This window comes from Kogia breviceps, chromosome 11 (assembly GCF_026419965.1).
Source record: "Kogia breviceps isolate mKogBre1 chromosome 11, mKogBre1 haplotype 1, whole genome shotgun sequence".
Classification (NCBI taxonomy): domain Eukaryota; kingdom Metazoa; phylum Chordata; class Mammalia; order Artiodactyla; family Physeteridae; genus Kogia; species Kogia breviceps.
This window is the reverse complement of record NC_081320.1, coordinates 82,344,271-82,365,028: the sequence shown is the minus strand read 5'-3', so window position 1 is coordinate 82,365,028 and position 20,758 is coordinate 82,344,271. Positions and strand designations below refer to the sequence as shown.

At 39.6% G+C, this 20,758-nt stretch overlaps 1 protein-coding gene across 4 annotated transcripts in view; it reads left to right on the top strand.

The window, feature by feature from the left end:
- Window positions 1-20,145, top strand: part of ZNF512 (zinc finger protein 512) — a 39,059-nt gene extending 18,914 nt beyond the window's left edge. For all 4 annotated transcript variants that reach the window (XM_059079498.2, XM_059079497.2, XM_067007894.1 and 1 more), the window contains 5 exons: window positions 2,020-2,214; window positions 13,410-13,511; window positions 14,437-14,499; window positions 15,668-15,766; window positions 18,120-20,145. In XM_059079498.2, coding sequence (XP_058935481.1) covers window positions 2,020-2,214; window positions 13,410-13,511; window positions 14,437-14,499; window positions 15,668-15,766; window positions 18,120-18,428 — 768 coding nt within the window. In that variant the 3' untranslated portion in view covers window positions 18,429-20,145. The remainder of the gene's footprint in view (window positions 1-2,019; window positions 2,215-13,409; window positions 13,512-14,436; window positions 14,500-15,667; window positions 15,767-18,119) is intronic.
- The last annotated feature ends 613 nt before the right edge of the window (window positions 20,146-20,758 follow it).

Genomic DNA, 20,758 nt, shown 5'->3' with positions numbered 1-20,758 from the left:
AGTCAGTTGTTCTTCCCATCCCCAGCCCCTGGCAACCACTGATCTATCTCCTGTCCCTATAGTTTTGCCTTTTTTGGAATGTCATATAAATAGAATCATACAGTATATACCCTCTTGAGTCTGGCTTCTTTCACTTAGCATAGTGCACTTGTGATTCATTCATGTATTGCATGGATCATTAGTTTATTCCTTTTTGTTTCTGTCTAGGATTCTATTGTATGGATATTTCACAATTTATCCATTCACCAGTTGAAGAGCATTTGTGTCATTTCTAGTTTTGGGCAGTTTTGAGTAAGCTGCTATAAACATTTACCTAAAGGTTTTTGTGTGTTAATTTCTCTTGGGTAAATACTTAGGAATGGGATTGTTAGGTCATATGATAAGTGTATGTTTAACTTTGTAAGAAACTGCCAAACTGTTTTCCTAAGTGGCTGTGCCATTTTGCATTCTCACCAGCAAAGTATGAGAATTCCAGGAGCTTTGCGTCTTTATCAGCACTTGCCCTTGTCATGTTCATTTTTTAAATCCATTCTGATAGGTATGTAGTGGTATTTTACTGCAGTTTAAATGTGCATTTCCCTAATGACTAATGATATTGACCATCTTTTCATCTGCTTATTGGCAATGTCAGTCTTTAGTGAAGTTTCTTCTTTAGTGAAGTGTCTGTTGAAATCCTGTGTTCATTTTATTGCAGTTTTTGTTGTCTTGCTATTACGTTTTAAATATATTTTGAGTTTTTTATATATTCTGGAAACAAGTCTTTTATCTATTTATTTTTATTATTATTTTTTGCTGCGCTGTGCGGAAGGCAACATCTGAATTCCCTGACTGGGGATCGAACCCGTGCCCCTTGCATTGGGAGCACAGTCTTAACCACTGGACCAACAGGGAAGTCCCTGGACACGGGTCTTTTAGCACATACATGTTTTGCAAATGTTTTCTCCCAGTCTGTAGCTTGTTTTTGCATTTTTATAGTGTTTTTCAAAGGGCAGAATTCTTAATTTTCATAAAGTTCAGTTTATCTTTTTTTTCCTTTTATGGATAATGCTTTTGTTGTTGTATCTAAGATATCTTTGCCCAATCCAGTGTATAATTTTCTTTTGCTGCGTTATAACAGTCACCATAAAATTAATGGCTTAAACAACACAACTGTATTATCTCACAGTTTATTAGGCCAGAAGTCCAGGTTACAGCATGGCTCAGCTGGTTCCCCTGTATAGAGCCTCACAAGACTGGAATCAAAGTGTCGGTAGGGCTATTCCTTTCTGGAGGCTTGAGGAGAGGATCTGTTTCCAGGCTCATTAAGATGGTTCAAGAATTCAGTTCCATTCAGGCATAGTACCTCATTTCCGTGTTTGCTGGGAGATGTGCTCAACTTCTAAAGGCTATCTGCAATCCCTGGCTCATGGTCCATTTATCTTCGAGTCAGCAAGAGTATTGAGTCTCTCTCATGCTTGAAATGTCTCCTGCCTCTTTTTTCTGTCACACCTCTCCTACTTAAAGTCAGCTGATTATGGACATGTATTAGATTTACAAGAATACCTTCACATCAGCATTTAGATTAATGTTTGGTTGGTTAACTGATGACGGTAGCCTCACCAAGTTGACACATCAAAAAAACATCATGCCCAGGATCACAAAACGTTCTCCCTAGGTTTCTTCTAGAATTTTTATACTTTTATGGTTTACATTTACGTCTATGATCCATTTTGAATTAATTTTTGTATATGGGTTGATGTTTATTTCTTTGTATATGGGTATATCTTGACTTTTAACCACTTTCACTTATTCCAACACAACAGATTTTATCCTCCTAAGAAACTTTTTACCAGTAAAATATGCATTAAGATGGTAGAGCTTTATACTAGTGGTTAGCAAGCTAGTAAGTCGCTTTCTTTTCTTTCTTTTTATTTTTCAATAGCTCTTTCAATATTGAGAGCAGGAAAGACAGCCTTTAATCACTGGATCTGATGGCAGCCATTTCTCAGGCCTGTGTTTTACTGTGTCTTATTCTTGCAGATATCCTTCTTTCCAGAGTCAGGACAGCCAGAGTGCTTGAAGGACATGAGCTTGGAGCCAAAGAGTGGGGGCCGAGTTCAGAGGCGTTCTGCCAAGATAGCTGTATACCACCTGCAGGAGCTGGCCTCTGCTGAACTGGCCAAGGAGTGGCCTAAGAGAAAGGTGCTTCAGGATCTGGTACCTGATGATCGGAAGGTGAGGCAGAAAGTAGTATTAATTTTGAACCATTATGGCTGATACTGGGCTTACTACATACAGAAAAGTAAACACACTTGAGTGAGTACATGATAGACAATATTTTGCTCCTTTATCCTTGGAGATGGAGTATATCTGATCCAGCTTCAGTGTTTGGATTCATGTAGGTCCTAGAGTGACAGTCTTTTTCAGAAGTTCTTTAAGGAGCCCTCTTAATTTTAGGCTACTTCCAGGGTGAACCTGAATTCCCAGGGCACTTTTTTGTTTGGTCTTTGCCCAGTATGTTTCCACTTTGTTAGTTCATATGTAATAGTTTAATATTTAGTTTAGGTAGGTGTTTTCAGTTTGTTTTTATAGCAGTAGAACCCCTTTCCCCACCTACTTTTTTTTCCAAATAATAAAAGCTTATGCAAAACACCAGTATATAAAATAACTGAAAATGGAGCTGCTCTGAGTAACTAGGGGTGGTGAGCCCAAAGGCTTGTCTACTTAGCCTTCTCCTTAATACTTTTATCATTCCCCTCCTTGGCCCCAAATGTACTTCTGAGGGGTGCAGAACCCAGCTTGGAAGCCTTTGGTTTAGAATAAACAGATCATAGAAGGAAGGAGGCATATTGGGCCAAGAGGAGACAAGGAGTATATGACAGTGGAGTAGTCATGGGAAGGGGTTGGAGGGCTATACAGTAAGGACTAAGATCAGAGTTAAGGGTCTGTTACTCTCCAGGGTGTCTAGAAGAATAGCTTAGATTTGGCCTAGTGCTTTGACCCATGTGAGAGGAATGTTATGTGTTATAAAAAAATAGGTCAAATCTAGAAGTTAACACTTTTTCTTATTTGGTCTAAAAATCAGTCCTACTGGTGTCTAAGAAGTTGGATCCTGTTTTTTAATATCAGAACATCCTTTCTTGTTTCAGACTTATTGCCACTTTTTTTCATGCCACAGGCTAAAGTACATGGTTATCTAAATTCAGTTTAGATGTGAATTTTGCACAGTGATATATATCTTGTGGTATTGCAGTCCAGTTGTTTTCATTTTGCATGGTATGAGTTAGAGAGTTTGTTAGCTCACTGATAAGTTTTGGTAGTGTTACCTAGCAGATACTTTCTCAAAATCATCAAACAGTTTTATTTTTATTTTTTTATTTTTTTTTGCGGTATGTGGGCCTCTCACTGTTGTGGAACAGTTTTATATTTTGACCGTGTATGGGTTTTAAGGCATAATTTTTTTTTAAACATAAAAACTTAATTTTTTGGATTGTGTTTCAAAAGTCAAAATGATGACAAACATTGAGATATCTCACTCTCATTTGTCTTTTTCCTCTCCTGTATCTATGATTAACCATTCTTATTAGTTTCTTGTGTGTCCTTCTGGTGTTTCTTGATGCAAACACAAGCAATTTGTTTAGGAAAACCTCCTGTGTTTTCCTTTACTCTCACACTACTACACACTCACAGCACTTCTAATACCAGATGTGTGGGGTTTTCCCACATTGGCCAATTCTCCAACACCAGCTGGGTATCCTACAATTTAGTATAGTTCTGACACTATCTACTTGGAGTTAATATCAGATCATATAAGTTAAGGGCTCAATCCCACAAGATTGCTTCAACTTCAGATTCCAGTCATAAGTCCCAGGTTGTCAACTTGTACTCTGATGGATTGGCTATAAATTGGGGTTCTCATGACCCCCTCCTTGGGTTTGATAATTTGCTCAAATGATTCACAGAACTCAGGGAAACACATTTACTGGTTTATTATAAAGGATGTAATGAAGGGTACAGATGAACAACCAGATGAAGAGATACATAAGGTGAGGTCTGGAAGAGTCCCGAGCATCAGAGCTCTTGTCCTGTGGAGTTGGGGGGTGTGTCACTCTCCTGGCACATAGATATGTTCACCAGCCCAGTAGTTCTCTGAACCCTGTTATTTGGGGATTTTTATAGAGGGTTCATCGCATAGGCATAATTGATTATTAACTCCATTTGCATACCCTCTCTGCTTGCCAGAGAATGGGAGGTGGGCCTGAAAGTTCCAAACTTCTAATCATTGCTTTGTCTTTCTGGTGACCAGCCCCCTTCTAGGAGTCCACCAAGAGTCAACTCATTAGAACAAAAGATGCTTCTGTCACCCAGGAACTTCCAAGAGATTTAGGAGCTCTGTGTCAGATATTCCTATAACTGAGAGAATTACAAATTTTAGGAGCTCTGTGTCAAGTACAAGGGTCAAAGACTTAAGTATTAGCAGGATCTAGGGTGCAGAGACCAATAGATATTTCTTACTATTTTACAAATATATATTCCTTTTTTAAAAAACCTTTGTATTGAAATAATTTTAGACTTACAAAATCATTGCAAAATTAGTACAGAGTTTCCATGTGCTCTTTACCCAGCTTCCTCTAATGCCAATATCTTACATGCAAGTGTAACAGGATCCCATCAGCATCCCATCAGGATTCCACATTTAATTTTGTTCACTGTGTCTCTTTAGTCTTCTCCAATCTGTTACAGTTCTTTGGGCATTCTTTGTCTTTTGTGTCCTTGACACTTTTGAAGAGACTATCTGGTTATTTTGTAGAATATCCCTAATGTGGGAGTGCCTGGTATTTTCTCAAGATTAGATTGAAGCTCCCGCTGCGGAGCACAGGCTCAGGACGTGCAGGCTCAGCGGCCATGGCTCATGGGCCTAGCCACTCCACGGCATGTGGGGTCTTTCCGGACCAGAGCACGAACGCATGTCCCCTGCATCGGCAGGCGGACTCTCAACCACTGTGCCACCAGGGAAGCCCAGGTTTTATGTTTTTGGCAAAAATGCCTTCAAAGCAATGTTGGCCCTTCACAATGTACCATATTAGGAGGTATATGTATCTTTTTACTGATGATAATAACCTTGGTCACTTGATTAGGTGTCCAGCTTTCTCCATGGCAAAATTACAGTTTTCCCCTTTGTAATTAATAAATATTTTGTGGGGAGATTGAGACATTCAACTAATCTGTCTTATTGTACTTCTGCCCACTTACTTTAGCATCCATCAGTGATTCTTGCCTACAACAATTTCTATTGTGTTTTAATCTAATGATGATTTTCTGTTTCCATCATTTCTTATTCAATTGTTAATTGGAATTCTACTGTGAGAAAGATCTTTTTCTTCTATTAATTTATTTATGTAAGTATGGAGTCATGGATACTTATTTTATTCTAGGGTTATAATCCAATGCTATAATTATTTTGCTGCTCAAATTGTCCCAGATTTGGCCATCAAGGGCTCTTTCAAGTGGGCTTCTGTGTCTTTTCAGCATGTCCCTATCACTTTTTGAGCACTTTTTAATTCTCTGACACCATGAGTTACTGTAGGTGCATTTGTATTTTTCTTGCCCCAGCCCTGGAACCAACCGTTCCTCTAAGGAATCCTGCTTTCTTTTATTGGAGAATATATTTAGAAACAAAGATTTGAGTGCTAGGTGTACTCATTCCTACTGGGATGTCATTGCTTCTGGGCCCTCTTGATGGATAGAAATATGACATTTATGTATAAATATCCATGCACACATACACATACTAGTATTTATTCTATATCTGTCTGTTTAAAGCTGTGATTCATCTCCAGTCCAACACTACAGGTTTCATTCGTACCTTATTTTTTCCTTACTTGTAACTCCTTTCTCTAGTAGTGAGAATCCTGGCTGTCACTGTCTACAGTATATTTATTTATTTGCTCAATCCTACTATAACATGAAGTAGTTTCAGAATTGTTAACCCATACCTCTGTAAAAAACAAATTTACTAACTAGAGACTAATATTTGTATATAGTTTTTTAAATCTTTAGCCTTAGCATATATAGTCAAAGCACTGTTTTCCAAAGTTTCTTAGGTTGGTTCCCACCTCCCCCACTCCTTTCATTATGTTTCTCATTTGTAATAATTATATTTCTCGTTTGTAATAGTAAGGTTCATGTGTTACTCTTATTATATTTGGGGTTCCCCCTACATCCTATTTAATTTAAACCATTCATGGGGGAGTAGCCAAAATGGTAGACTAGTACAACTGTGAGCTCACCTCCTCCCATGGACAGACCTGTTTACAGAGCAGCTATCTTTGAGAATGAGGTGAAGACTAGCAGAAAATAGCAGTTATATCCACAACTAAAGATGTAAAGAGGAACTACAACAAGATGGGTAGGAGGGGCAGAGACATGGTAGTCAAGACCCATATCCCTGGATAGGTGACCCCAAAATGGAAGAATATTCACAACTGCAGCAGTTCTTTCCAAGCTGTGAGGGGTCTGAGCCCCATATCTGACTCCTCCCCAGCCTGGGGGTCCTGCACTGGGAAGATGAGCACCCAGAATGTCTGACTTTGAAGGCCAGCAGGGCTTGCATACAGGAGAGCCAGAGGGCTGTAGGAAACAGAGACTCTCCTCTTAGAGAGCACACCAAAAAACCTCACACACTTCAAGACCCATTACAGAGACAGTAATTGGAAAGAAGCCTGAGTCAGACCCACTTGCTGGTTTTGGGAGCCTCCCAGAGAGGCAGGAGGCAACTGTGACTCCCCCAGGGGAAACAGTCACTGGTGGCAGCCATTTGGGGGAGCTTGTTTGACTGCGAGGACACCGGTGCTGGCAAATGCCATTTCGGAGTCCTCCCTCTAGCCTATGAGCACCAGGGGCTTACCACCCACCAGCCAGTCAGCACCAGTCCCAGGACCAGCTCAGGTTGAGCAGCTACCACATTGGGACCCAGCTGCCTCCACCACTGGGCCCAGGACCTGGCCCCACCCACCAGCAGGCTTGCACCAGCCCTGACACCCCCTAGAGCCTAGCCCTGCTCACCAGTGGGCCAGCACCAGCACTAAGAGCCCCAGCCTGCACAGGCAGCTTTTCTGGGACCTGGACCTGCCCAACAGTGGGTTGGCACCAGCCCCAGGACCCCCTGGGCTATGCAGTCAGCCTTACTGGACTTGTCCCACCCACCATCAGGCCTGGGTGCCTCCAAGCCTGGTAGCCAGCCACCCTAGGACCCAGTTCTGCCCACCAGCAGGTCACCACCAGTCCCAGGACCCCCCGGGGACCTGCTGTCAGCCACACTGGGACCCAGTCTTGCCCACCAGTGGGCTGGCAGCCACTGCATGAGTCAGGGCCTAGCAGCCAGGTAGACCAGGTGCCAGCCCCGCCTACCAGTGTGCCCGCAGTAGCAAGCCCCGCCACAAAAGAAGGGCTCACATAGCCCACATAGGGGGGAAATCCCTAGAGCATATTGTTCTGGTGACCAGAGGGGAGTGTGCTACTAGGTGCCACAGGATACATAAGGCCACTTCTCCAAGATGGGGAACTGTAACTGACCTGTCTAATATATGGAAATAAACAGAGAATTAGGCAAAATGAGGACAAAGAGGACTATGTTCCAGACAAAGGAACAAGACAAAGTCCTGGAAGAAGAACTAAACAAAGAGTAGATAAGCCTTCTACCTGATAGAGTTCAAGGTGATGCTCATAAAGATACTCAATGAAATCAGGAAAAGAATGAACGAATACAGTGAGAAGTTTAACAAAGAGTTAAAAAATATAAAGAAGAACTGAAGAATACAGTAACTGAAATAAAATATACACTAGAAGGAATCAACAGTAGATTAGATGTTACAGAAGAACAGAAGAGTGACCTGGAGGACAAAATAGTAGAAATCACCCAGGCTGAGTAGAAAAAAGAAAAAGGAATTTTAAAAAATGAAGATAGTTTATGAGAACTAACATTCACATTATAGGGGTCCCAGAAGGGGAAGAGAGAGAAAAGGGGGCAGAGAATTTATTTGAAAAAATAATAGCTGAAAACTTCCCTAACTTGGGGAAGGAAACACATATCCAGGTCTAGGAAGCACAAAGAGTCCCAAACAAGATGAACCGAAAGAGGTCTGTACCAAGACACATTGTAATTAAAATGGCAAAAATTAAAGACAGAAGATCTTAAAAGCAGTAAAGCAACTAGATGTGTACAAGAGAACTCCCACAAGACTATCAACTGACTTTTCAGCTGAGACTGCAGACGAGAAGGGGGTGGCACAATATATTTAAAGTGATGAAAGGAAAAAACCTACAGTCAAGTACTCTTCCCAGTAAAGCTATCATTCAGATTTGAAGGAGAGTTAAAAGGTTTTACAGATAAGTAAAAGCTACAAGATTTCAGCACCACTAAACCAGCTTTATAAGAAATGTTAAAGGGACTTCTCTAATCGGAAAACAGAAGACCACAGCAAGAAATACGAAAATTACAAAAGGAAAAAATGTCGTTGGTAAAGGCAAATATACAGTAAAAATAGGAAATCAACCACTTATAAAGCTAGAAGGAAGGTTAACAGACGAACTAGTAAAATCATCTATGTGCATAAGGGATATACAAAACAAAAAGATGTAAAATATGTCAAAAACATTTGAGGGTGCACAGCAAAGGAAATCATAAACAAGACCAAAAGACAACCCTCATAATGGGAGAAAATATTTGCAAATGAAGCAACTGACAAAGGATTAATCTCCAAAATTTATAAGCAACTCATGCAGCTCAATAACAAAAAAACAAACAACCCAATCCAAAAACGGGCAGAAGAACTAAATAGACATTTCTCCAAAGAAGATATACAGATTGCTAACAAACACATGAAAGAATGCTCAACATCATTAATCATTAGAGAAATGCAAATCAAAACTACAATGAGATATCATCTCACACCAGTCAGATTGACCATCATCAAAAACTCTAGAAACAATAAATGCTGGAGAGGGTGTGGAGAAAAGGGAATCCTCTTGCACTGCTGGTGGGAATGTAAATTGATACAGCCACTATGGAGAACAGTATGGAGGTTCCTTAAAAACTACAAATAGAACTACCATACGACCCAGCAATCCCACTACTGGGCATATATCCTGAGAAAACCATAATTCAAAAAGAGTCATGTACCAAAATGTTCATTGCAGCTCTATTTACGATAGCCAGGACATGGAAGCAACCTAAGTGCCCATCAACAGATGAATGGATAAAGAAGATGTGGCACATATATACAATGGAATATTACTCAGCCATAAAAAGAAATGAAACTGAGTTATTTGTAATGAGGTGGATAGACCTGGAGTCTGTCATACAGAGTGAAGTAAGTCAGAAGGAGAAAAACAAATACCGTATGCTAACACATATATATGGACTCTAAGAAAAAAAAATGTCATGAAGAGTTTAGTGGTAGGATGGGAATAAAACACAGACTTACTAGAGCATGGACTTGAGGATATGGGGAGGGGGAGGGGGAAGGGTAAGCTGTGACGAAGTGAGAGAATGGCAGGGACATATATACACTACCAAATGTAAATTAGATAGCTAGTGGGAAGCTGCTGCATAGCACAGGGAGATCACCTCTGTGCTTTGTGACCACCTAGAGGGGTGGGATAGGGAGGGTGGGAGAGAGGGTGATGCAAGAGGGAAGAGATATGGGAGCATATGTTTATGTATAACTGATTCACTTTGTTGTAAAGGAAAAACTAACACACTATTGTAAAACAGTTATACTCCAATAAAGATGTTTAAAAAAAAAACATTTGAGGGAGAGAGTAAAAATGCATGGTTGTTAGAATGCCTTCAAACTTAAGAGAACATCAACTTAAAAGAAAAAAACATATATAAGGTTTGCTGTATATAAACCTCATGGTAACCACAAACCAAAAATCTGCAATAGAAAAAAGAGAAAGGAGTCCAAAACTATCACTAAAGATAGTTATCAAATTACAAGGGAAGAGAGCAAAAGAAGAAAAAGGAACAAAAAAGAGCAACAAATATCCAGAGAACAGTTACCTAAATGGCCATTAAGTACATATCTATCAATAATTACTTTAGCTGTAAATGGACTAAGTACTCCAATCAAAAGACATAGAGTAGCTGAATGGATACGAAAACAAAACCTGTATACATGCTGTCTAAAAGAGACTCACTTCAGATCTGACTGACTGAAAGTGAGGGGGTGAAGAAAGGTATTCCATGCAAATGGAAACAAAAAGAAAGGTGGGGTAGCAATATTTATATCAGATAAAATAGATCTTAAAACAAAGGCCGTAACAAGAGACAAAGGACATTACATAATGATAAAGGGATCAATCCAAAAAGATATAACAGTTGTAAATATATGTGCACTCAATGTAGAAGCTCCTAAATACGTAAAGCAAATGTTAACAAACAAAAAGGGAGAGGGACTTCCCTGGTGGTCCAGTGGTTAAGACTCTGTGCTCCCAGTGCAGGGGATGTGGGTTCAATCCCTGGTTGGGAAACTAAGATCTCACATGCTGTGTGCTATGGCAAAAAAAAAAAAAAAAAAAAAAAAAGGGAGGGTGAGAAATCAACAGTAACACAATATTAGTATGGGACTTTAACACCCCATTTACATCAATAGACAGATCATCCAGACAGAAAGTCAATAAGGAAACACTGGCATTAAATGACACATTAGATCAGATGGACTTTATATGTTTTATATATATAACATTCCATCCAAAAGCAGCATTATTTTCAAGTGTACATGGAACATTCTCCAGGATAGGTCACGTGCTAAGCCACAAAGCAAGTCTCAGTTTAAGAAGATTGAAATCATATCAAGCATCTTTTCCAACCAGCAGGGTATGACACATGGAGGCTAAGCAATATGCTACTCAGCAACCAGTGGGTCACTAAAGAAATGAGAGGAAACTGAAAAATATCTGGAGATGAATGAAAATGGAAACACAACAATTCAAAATCTATGGGATGCAGCAAAAGCAGTTCTTGGAGGGAACTGCTAGATTCTAGTGATACAAGCCTACCTCAGGAAACAGGAAAAATCCCAAATAAACAACCTCACCTTATATCTGAAGGAACTAGAAAAAGAAGAACAAGCAAAACCCAAAGTTAGTAGAAGGAAAGAAAGAATAAAAATCAGAGCAGAAGTAAATGAAATAGACACTAAAAATAAATAAAAAGGAAACATCAATGAAACTAAAAGCTGGTTCTATGAAAAGTTTAAAAAAATTGATAAACCTTTAGCCACACTCATCAAGAAAAAAGAGAGTGACCAAATAAATAAAATCAAAAGGAAAAAGGAAAAGTTACCACTAACAACACAGAAATACAAATGATCATAAGAGACTACTATGAATAATTACAGTATATGCCAATAAAAAGGACAACCTAGAAGAAATGGATAAATTCCTAGAAACATCCAATCTCCCAAGACTGAATCAGGAAGAAATAGAAAATATGAACAGACCAGATTGAATCAGTAATTTAAAAGCTCCCTACAAACAGATGTTCAGGACCAGATGGCTTCATAGGTCAATTCTACAAAATGTATAAAGAGTGAACACTGGTCCTTCTCAAACTGTTTCAAAAAATTGAAGAGGAAGGAACACTTCTGAACTCATTCTATGAAGCCAGCATCACCCTGATACCAAAACCTGACAAAGACACCACAAAAAAAGAAAATTACAGGTGAGTATCACTGATGAACATAAAGCAAAATCCTCAATAAAGTATTAGCAAATCTAATTCAACAATACGTTAAAAGGATCATACACCATGATCATTATCCCAGGGATGCAATGATGGTTCAATATCCACAAATCAATCAGTGTGATATACCACATTAACAAACTAAAGAATGGAAAGTATGTGGTTATCTGAATAGATACAAAAAAACTTTTGACAAAATGCTATCCATCTATGATAAAAATTCTCAATGAAGTGGTTACAGAGGCAACATACGTCAACATAATAAAGGCCATCTGTTACAAGCCTGCCAGTAACATCCTACTTAATAGTGAAAAGCTAAAATCATTTCTTCTAAGATCAAGAAGATAAGGATGCCCACTTTTATTAAACATAGTATTGGAAGTCCTAGCAACAGCAATCAGACAAGAAAATAAAATCAATGGCATCCAAATTGGAAAGAAGTAAAATTGTCACTTTTCAGATGACATAATACAATACAGAGAAAATCCAAAGGATACCACAAAAAGCTATTAGAACTGATCAATGAACTCAGGAAAGAAATCAGAATTAAGAAAACAGTCCCATTAACAATTACATCAAAAAGAATGAAATACCTAGGAATAAATCTCACAAAGGAGGTAAAAGACCTATACTTAGAAAACTATAAGACACTGATGAAAGAAATTGCAGACAACAGAAACAAATGGAAAGATATACCATGCTCATGGATTGGAAGAGTTAATATTATTAAAATGACTAAGAAAGAGGAAATGCTTATAAATAAAACCAGTTTTGTACTGTGATTTACCAAAGGTTCTTTAGGTTATCTTTCTTACTTCCTCCATTAACCTCTATGGGCTTGGATCTGTTCTTCTGTCTCAGAGAATCAGTTTCCTTTCAGATGCTTCCATTTTTCAAGCAGGAGGACTGTGTATTACCAATGGTGAACTTTGCAAGAACTGTCTCTACAGGTGTTAACTCTTCTGGAAACTAGTTATAGTTGTAAGAAGACAGTAACTGGTGTCAAAGCATGTGAAAGGAAGTTCTAGGAATAATTTACTTTTGCAGTATAAGCAAAGAATAGATGTTCTATTCCCTGAGTTTTCTCACATTCTTTCAGGTTGAACCTTAATTTTTTTGTGTTAGAATTTTTAAAATATCAAAAATTAACATGATGTCATTGAATAAAAATGATAAATGCAGATAAGCAGAAAAAAAATGAAAATCACTCAAAATTCTAGCACCCAGAGAATACCACTGTTAACATTTTGATTTATAGCCTTTGACCCATATCCATATATTTCTATTGAATATGTAATATATATGTTCCTGGAGTATAATATGTACATATTATATAAATATATATAGAGAGGGAAAATTTATATTGCTTTCTCTTTTGTAACAAATATTTTAACCTTATAATGCTCTGTCACTAGCTTTTTTTTTCAACTTTAGATGACGTGTTATATCTGAAAGTCTCCTGTCCTCTGTTAAAAATCAAACTATTTTAAGACAGAACAATAGGCAATTTACTTACGTGTTTCAGGAACTTTAAAGGATCTTACATATTATCATTTTTGTGTATGAAAATATACTTTTGCAACTCTACAATTATATGAACCTGAAGAGTTATGTAATTCTGTTACTTTTGGGGTATTTTGGTTGAAAGTTGGATTCCTCCAATAAAATGTTTCTTGTCTTGTAGTTAAAATATACTCGTCCTGGGCTACCGACCTTCAGCCAGGAAGTACTGCACAAATGGAAGTCAGATATCAAGAAGTATCATCGCATTCAGTGTCCTAACCAGGTGGTTCTTTCTCATTCATTTATTCACTAAATGTTGATCAAGCATCTGCTGTTGTTTCAGTTATTTATTCCTTTGTGACAAAGCACCTGAACTTTAGAGGCTTAAAACATCAATTACTTTGTTAACGATTCTGTAAATCAACAATTCTGTCAAGGCTCAGAGGGCAGTTGTATATGGCACCAGTTGGAATCATTCATGGGTTGCATTCTGCTGGAAGCTCTGATGGGGCCTGAATGTCAGGTGGCTTCTAAGCAGCTACTTCAGCTGGGAGATTGATTGTCCATATGGCCTCTCTCTCTTGCATGGTAGTTAGGTTACCAGTGGGGTACATGGTGACTGAATTCTCAGACAGAGTATTCCAAGAACATAAATGCAACAGCTCAGATCTCTTAGCCCTAGCTTCAGAATTTGTTCAGCCTCATTTCCATAGCATTCTGTTGGTCAAAAAAATCATAGGACTTATCCAGTTTCAAAGGGAGGATAAATGACTCACTTCTTGATGGGAAGAGTGGCAGAGAATTTCCAGCCATCATTAATCTACTACAGCTGTATATGCAGTACTTTGGGGAGGAGTAGATATATAAGAAGTAAGAGACACATTTGCACTAAAGAAAGCTGATTTTTGGAAAAATTTGAGCGTACAATTTTTTGTATTTTTGTAAGTATCAGAAAAGTACTAGGGAACAGAGCGTTTTAAGCTTTTGTAAACAACTTATTTACCTCTTTTTCTTTTACCTTTCCTTGGTTTTCTTTTTGTTCTTTGGCTTATGTATTTTTCTGTGTGGTTTGTGGTGCAATTTATTGGTCTTCTTCCCCCCTCCCTACCCCCCGCAAGGGTACAGTGGGTTAGTGTAAATGGCCAGATTGCTAAGAAAAGGATGCTGTTTGGTGTAGTCTTCATATGATTTCTTTTTCTCTTTTTCAGGGCTGTGAGGCTGTCTACAGTAGTGTATCTGGCCTTAAAGCTCACCTGGGCTCTTGTACATTGGTTTGTAACATTCTGAACTATTTATCTTAATGTGACCTCTAAAATAGTCTGACATGGAAGAGAATTCAGATTCGGTGAACAGCTAGTTGTCCTGTTTGCTGTTATCTTCAAAGGCTGGTTTAGTTCAGTTTTGGGGGTTTTTTGTGCCAAAGATCCTCAGTCTGTTAATTGGGTGGGATGCCAGGGTATGTCCAAGATGCAGAATGGGCCAAAATAGCCATAAGTCATATCAGTGAAAAAATTTGGAGAAAAATATATAGTTCTGAGTCCCTACCAGGGATTTAACTTCTTCCACCTGAGCGTCTACCACACTGGGCCTGCCCTGTCTTATTGGGTCTTCAGCTTCCTAGAATCAACTTACATTGTGCTTATCTGGATTGGTGAAGATCCTCAAACCCATCTGAATTATTCTGGCTTCTGGGGATGGCAGGTGTGATCCCTGGGTGTTAGGCTAACAGCCATTCACCTCACTGAATCTTTTCCATGTTGACCCCGGTGCCCTGCAACCTACAAGTCGTGGGGATTGCTGCCACTTTCCATTCCCATTCAGAAGTATCTCCTCACACAAAATAAGCACCATGGAAACCCGAAGCTTCAGGAGCGGAGAGAAGTCTCAGTCAAGGCAACAAGGGAGTTGGAGGCATCCAAACCAGATCTGTCCAGGAATGCTTAGGAGTCTGTCATCTTGCTCCTAGTTTCTGAGTCATTCAGCTAGATCTTATGGAGGGTACTCTTCTAATTCTGGATTCCTAAGGCACTCTTTGCAGCAGTGGATTGATTCTAGTGGGAAGAATTGCACATTGGTGCCTCGTTGAACTTAAGGAGTTTGATCATTTGAGGGGAGGAACCAAGAGAACCTGGAAGTGAAGTGGAAGACATAAGGGAAGATAGAAAAATGTGACGTTACATAATAAAATTAGGGGAACTTCAGGTTGTGTTGGGGAGGGTCAGTGGGGTCAGTGTTTGGTATAGAATTGCGTTAGGATAGATGTATTATGGTGATAGTATGCCCAAACTTGTTTTCCTAAATATAGTGATGTTTCGGATTTTCTTTCTTCTTCATTTTGCTGAAGTAGTATCTCCTCTTTTCATCTCTGACAGTCCCTACCCATTGCCCAGGTATGTGTTCCTGAATTTACCATTCTCTTTCTTTCTTTCTTGAAAATAGGGAACCTTTGTGGCTGGAAAATACAAGTGTCTTCTATGTCAAAAAGAATTTGTGTCAGAGAGTGGTGTCAAGTATCATATCAACTCTGTCCACGCTGAGGTGAGGTTTCTCCTTTTCCACAGTGTTTTTTTTTGTTTTTTTTGTTTTTTTGTGGGTTTTTTTGTGGTATGCGGGCCTCTCACTGTTGTGGCCCCTCCCGTTGCGGAGCACAGGCTCCAGACGCGCAGGCTCAGCAGCCATGGCTCACGGGCCCAGCCGCTCCATGGCATGTGGGATCCTTCCGGACTGGTGCACGAACCCGTGTTCCCTGCATCCGCAGGTGGACTCTCAACTACTCTGCCACCAGGGAAGCCCTCCCACAGTGTTTTTATAATCTTATGGACCCCATGAATATGCCACAAGGGATGTGAATTTTGTGCCTGTTATTATAGGCTGACTGTCAGAGAGACTAAAGGGTCTATATTAGATTAGAGTTTAAAAACTTCCTAAAATTAGACATGTTATAGTATTTTTCTGTGAAAGCATTTAAAATCACTGTGGGTGTGAGCATCCCTGACTCTTCTAATTATCTTAAGTCCAATTAAATCAGACATTTGGGAACCAGGCTGCATTTACACCTTTGTAATTCTTGTTTCACAGCAATGCTATGCTCCTGTTTTCTGGTATTCCAACATCTTTGAGCAACCTGTTTTGAATATTGTTGAAATACCATATAGAAACAATGTAAAAGATGTTACTGAGACAATTTGAATACTAGCTATACTACTAAGTAATAGTAATGTGTCAATGTTAATATTCCAAAATGTGATAATTGTATTGTAGTTATGCAGGGGAATGCGCTTGTTCTTAGGCAGATACATGATGATGTTTTTAGGGATGAAATATCATGTCTGTAGCTACATTGTGAATGGTTCAGAGGAAGGGAGGGAGGGAGGGAAGAAGGGAGAGAAGGAGGGGAAGAGAGATTAACAATGGTCAATCTAGGTGTTCATTGAACTACTGTAACTTTTCTGGAAAGTTTGTAAATTTTCAAAATTAAAAAATTCTGTTAAAAATGCTTTAAGTTCAGAACGTCAAGAGTTTTCTCTTGGGGAAAGATTTTAGGAGTACAGGTGAACAGCGCAATTGTCTGCTATATAATTAAATACCCTTATTGTAAAAGCTCAAGGAGTAGAGTGTGCATTCTCTTGGAATGTTTTACTGCAGATACTGTTGTTGCCTGGTGAGGAAAAGTAGCAAGCGCCTGCGGCTGTCCTCTGCCCTCAGATGCAATAGTTCTTAGCAGTGTGGGCTTTAGTTAGTCATCCATTGTGGTTCCTGTTGCTTTACTGGTTGAAGCTTTGGGAATCCCTTTCTATATCTGAGATTTATTCAGGAAGGCAGTCTTTTTTTTTTTTTTTTTTTAATAATATTACCTTTTTATGCTTTGGGAAGTATCTGAAAGATAGTTATCTCCTGACAAAATCTGGCCTTTGTATATATATAGTTCACTTGTTTCTCCAGTTTCTGTTTCAAAAGTTGGAACCAACAAATTTTACTTAGTTTGGGACTTGCTCCCAAGTATTTGTTCAATAATTTATGCCTGTATTTATGAAATCCTTGTGGTGTTAAACATGTTTATCTCGTTCCTCCCTTTCTGCCTCACTTAAAAAAAAAAATTTATTTATTTTTTTGGCTACATTCAGTCTTCATTGCTGCACACTGGCTTTCTCTTGTTGCAGAGAGCTGTGTGTGGGCTTCTCATTGCGGTGGCTTCTCTTGTTGCGGAGCACGGGCTCTAGGCTCCTGGGCTTCAGTAGTTGCAGCATGTGGGCTCAGTAGTTATGGCACACGGGCTCAGTAGTTGTGGCTCGCAGGCTCTAGAGTGCAGGCTCAGTAGTTGTGGCACAAGGGCTTAGTTGCTCCGCAGCATGTGGGATCTTCCCGGACCAAGGCTTGAACCCATGTCCCCTGCCTTGGCAGGTGGATTCTTAACCACTGTGCCACCAGGGAAGTCCCTAACCCTTAATTTTTAAAACTGAGACTCAGGTTAAGTAATTTTCTCATGGTCACGGGGCTAGAAACAGAGCTAGGATTTGCACCCAGCTGGTCTGGCTGCAAAATTCATGCTGTTAACCACTACACTGTCATGAAATAAAAATCTCCTATGGCTCAGTGCTTTACATCTCATGAGAAGATTTTTAAAAGGAGAGGAGTGGGTGGGATCATGCTCAGTAATCAGACTTCCTAGGTCACTTACTGTAGTACCTGAAGTCATGTCTTACACAAGAAATGCTTGTAATGACTGTACTGAATTTCTCCAGTTTGAAAGACACAATTCTAAGCTCTGGTTCCATATCTGTTTCCTCTTTACTGTGTTCTGTCCTAATCATGCCTTAAAAAAAAATCTTCCCATACCACTTCCTAGTGCACTGTATTTTGACTGGATGATGTTTCTGTTTTGCCTCTGTAGGATTGGTTTGTTGTAAACCCAACAACGACCAAAAGCTTTGAGAAGCTGATGAAGATAAAACAGCGGCAGCAAGAAGAAGAAAAGCGGAGGCAGCAGCACAGGAGCCGAAGGTCTCTAAGAAGGCGGCAGCAGCCTGGCATTGAGCTTCCTGAGACAGAGCTGAGTCTTAGAGTAGGGAAGGATCAGAGGAGGAGTCATGAGGAACTGCTCGTGGCAACGTCCTATAAAGAACCAGAGCAGGAGCCAGTGCCAACACAGTTCCAGAAAGTCAAGCCCCCAAAGACGAATCATAAACGAGGAAAGAAATAGGCAGTGAGTGTGAAAGCACTCCTGGGAGAGTGGATGGGATGCTGTGGTCACGGGGACCTGTGTGGAGAGGCCTGAGTCACGGGGGCCAGTGAAGAGAAATGTACTCTTTCAGCTGTTTGTGTAAGGCTGTGGCACTCTCAGCTCCTTCCTCCTGTGTAAATTTCAGTGTTTTCCCTATTGATTCACGTGGACCCTCCACCACCCCCACCCCCACCCCCATCTCCTTTTTGGTAGATTTTCCTGCTATTCTCATTGGAGTCCTCCTGTTTTTCTCTTATCTTGCCCAAAGAGCTCCTCCTTAAGGCCCACTATAGGCCCTTCTTGCCCCGTACAAGACTAAGAAACCTGTTTGATTATCCTTTCCATACGGGGGTGTAGAATGTTCTTGGAAGCTCCATTGATTTCGTAGTCACTCCATCATCTTATAAAACAATTCCAAACTAACTTTTTAAAACCATACTGATTTATCATTTTGTATTTGTGATATAACAAGCCTAGAACCTAGAACTGTTGTCACTCCTTTAATAAGGTTCCTCCGTCTGCTTGGGTGACAGAATTTATGGAGGCTGTTTGTTGTCTCAATATGGTTTTAGGATTGAAAGTGAGAAAATAGATTTAGAATAAAAAAGCTAGACCCTCCAGACACAGGTTTTCCTAGGAAATGCTTTATTTGTCCCAGGTGGCAGTAAGTAACTAGACCCACACACATGACATGCAGCCTTAGGAGGAATGTGTCCCACACATAAAATGACTGGAAAGAAGAAAGTAGCGGCAAAAATAAATACCGCCTCAACTTCCCTGGGTGTGAGGCCTCATCTGTTGCTATGACCAGTGCCCTCCTGCAGCTTGTCTTGCTCCTGAAGTTTTGAGGATTGAGAGAGAAATAAACCCTTTTGCTCCTGATGTTTGACACAGAACCCTAATATTGCTGGTACTCCTGTGAAGATTGGTAGCCAAGGTGCACATTCCTTCTCCCCTGGACTTGACCTGACTTGTTAGTCTGCACTCTGTTAAGTCCTTGTATCTCCCTTTAGCCAAAGTCTGTCTCTTTGAATTTTCTGAGAATATTGTCCTCTACCTTCTTTTTTAGATGTTGTGTTCTGTCCTTTTTATAACCTGAGACTTTGACAACAGGTGTAGATATTTATCTGGAGTTGGAAAGAAAAGTTCTTTTTCTGAACCTTATGCCTACCTGATAGTATCTGTTAGGCTGTTTCTCTTTGAGGCTGGCTTTCCCTGGAGCATTGGTTAGAGCAGCTCTGTTGTCGTGTTCCTGGATTCTCTTCTCCTTTCCCATAAATATTGGTCTTGTGTATTCTTGCCAATTTTTGTGGCTTACGCCACATAAAAAGCCAGGGACCCTTAACCCTAATATGGACCAATACTGCCTTTTCAAATTCTGAAAGGCTGTTACTACTTTTAACTCTGTTCTCTGTGCTCCTCCATATAGCCTTAAAATGTGGGCTTTTGTGAAGACCACTTTCAAACATGGGAGCATTGAAACTTGATTAGGATACTCCCAGAATGGGTAGTTTTGCAACAAGGGAAGGACATGGTCTGTCCACTCGACATTGTCATTAGGCAGTTGCTCCCTTAAAGCCCTTTCCGTCATGAGGATTGTCAGGGAGGAAAATAGAGAAGTTCTGTTAATTTCTGGTGAGTAAGACTTGGGGAATGTTTGGCAATGGCAAGAAAAATAAATGATTCTGTGTTAGAATTATGTTTTCCATTGTTCATTGACTCCAGTGTGCTACCTGTCTCCTTGCTGACACAGTGTCTGGGGAAGATAACCACTAGAGATGGGAATGAGTTTGGAAGAAGTAACACGTACAGTTGTGTCAATAGTTCTTTAGGCCCTGAAATATGCTGGTTCAAATGAATCCACTCATACCTTGCTTTATTGCTCTTCCCTTTACAGATACCGATTTTAATTAAAGTATGTACATTGTTGCTTTAGACATAATGGTATTGCACACTTTAAATAGACTACAATATAATATAAACATACCTTTTATATGCACTGGGAAACTGAAAAATTCATGTGACTTCCTTTATTGTGAAATTTACTTTATTGTGGTGGTCTACACCCAAACCCCCAATAACAGATGTGTGCCTATAATTGGTTTGAGATTAAACTTGTCCAATCTCATCCAGGGCCCTTGCAGGTGATCCTTTTATTTTTCCTATCTGAGCCAGGGATCGGCAGGACTCACTAGAGATGATCCTAAATATATTAATTGAATTTTTAAGTTTTTTAACCAGATTCATTAGAATAATATTTATTGAAGTTGAACGGTATCAGGTCTAGCTAGATTTTGGAGCAGTGTGAA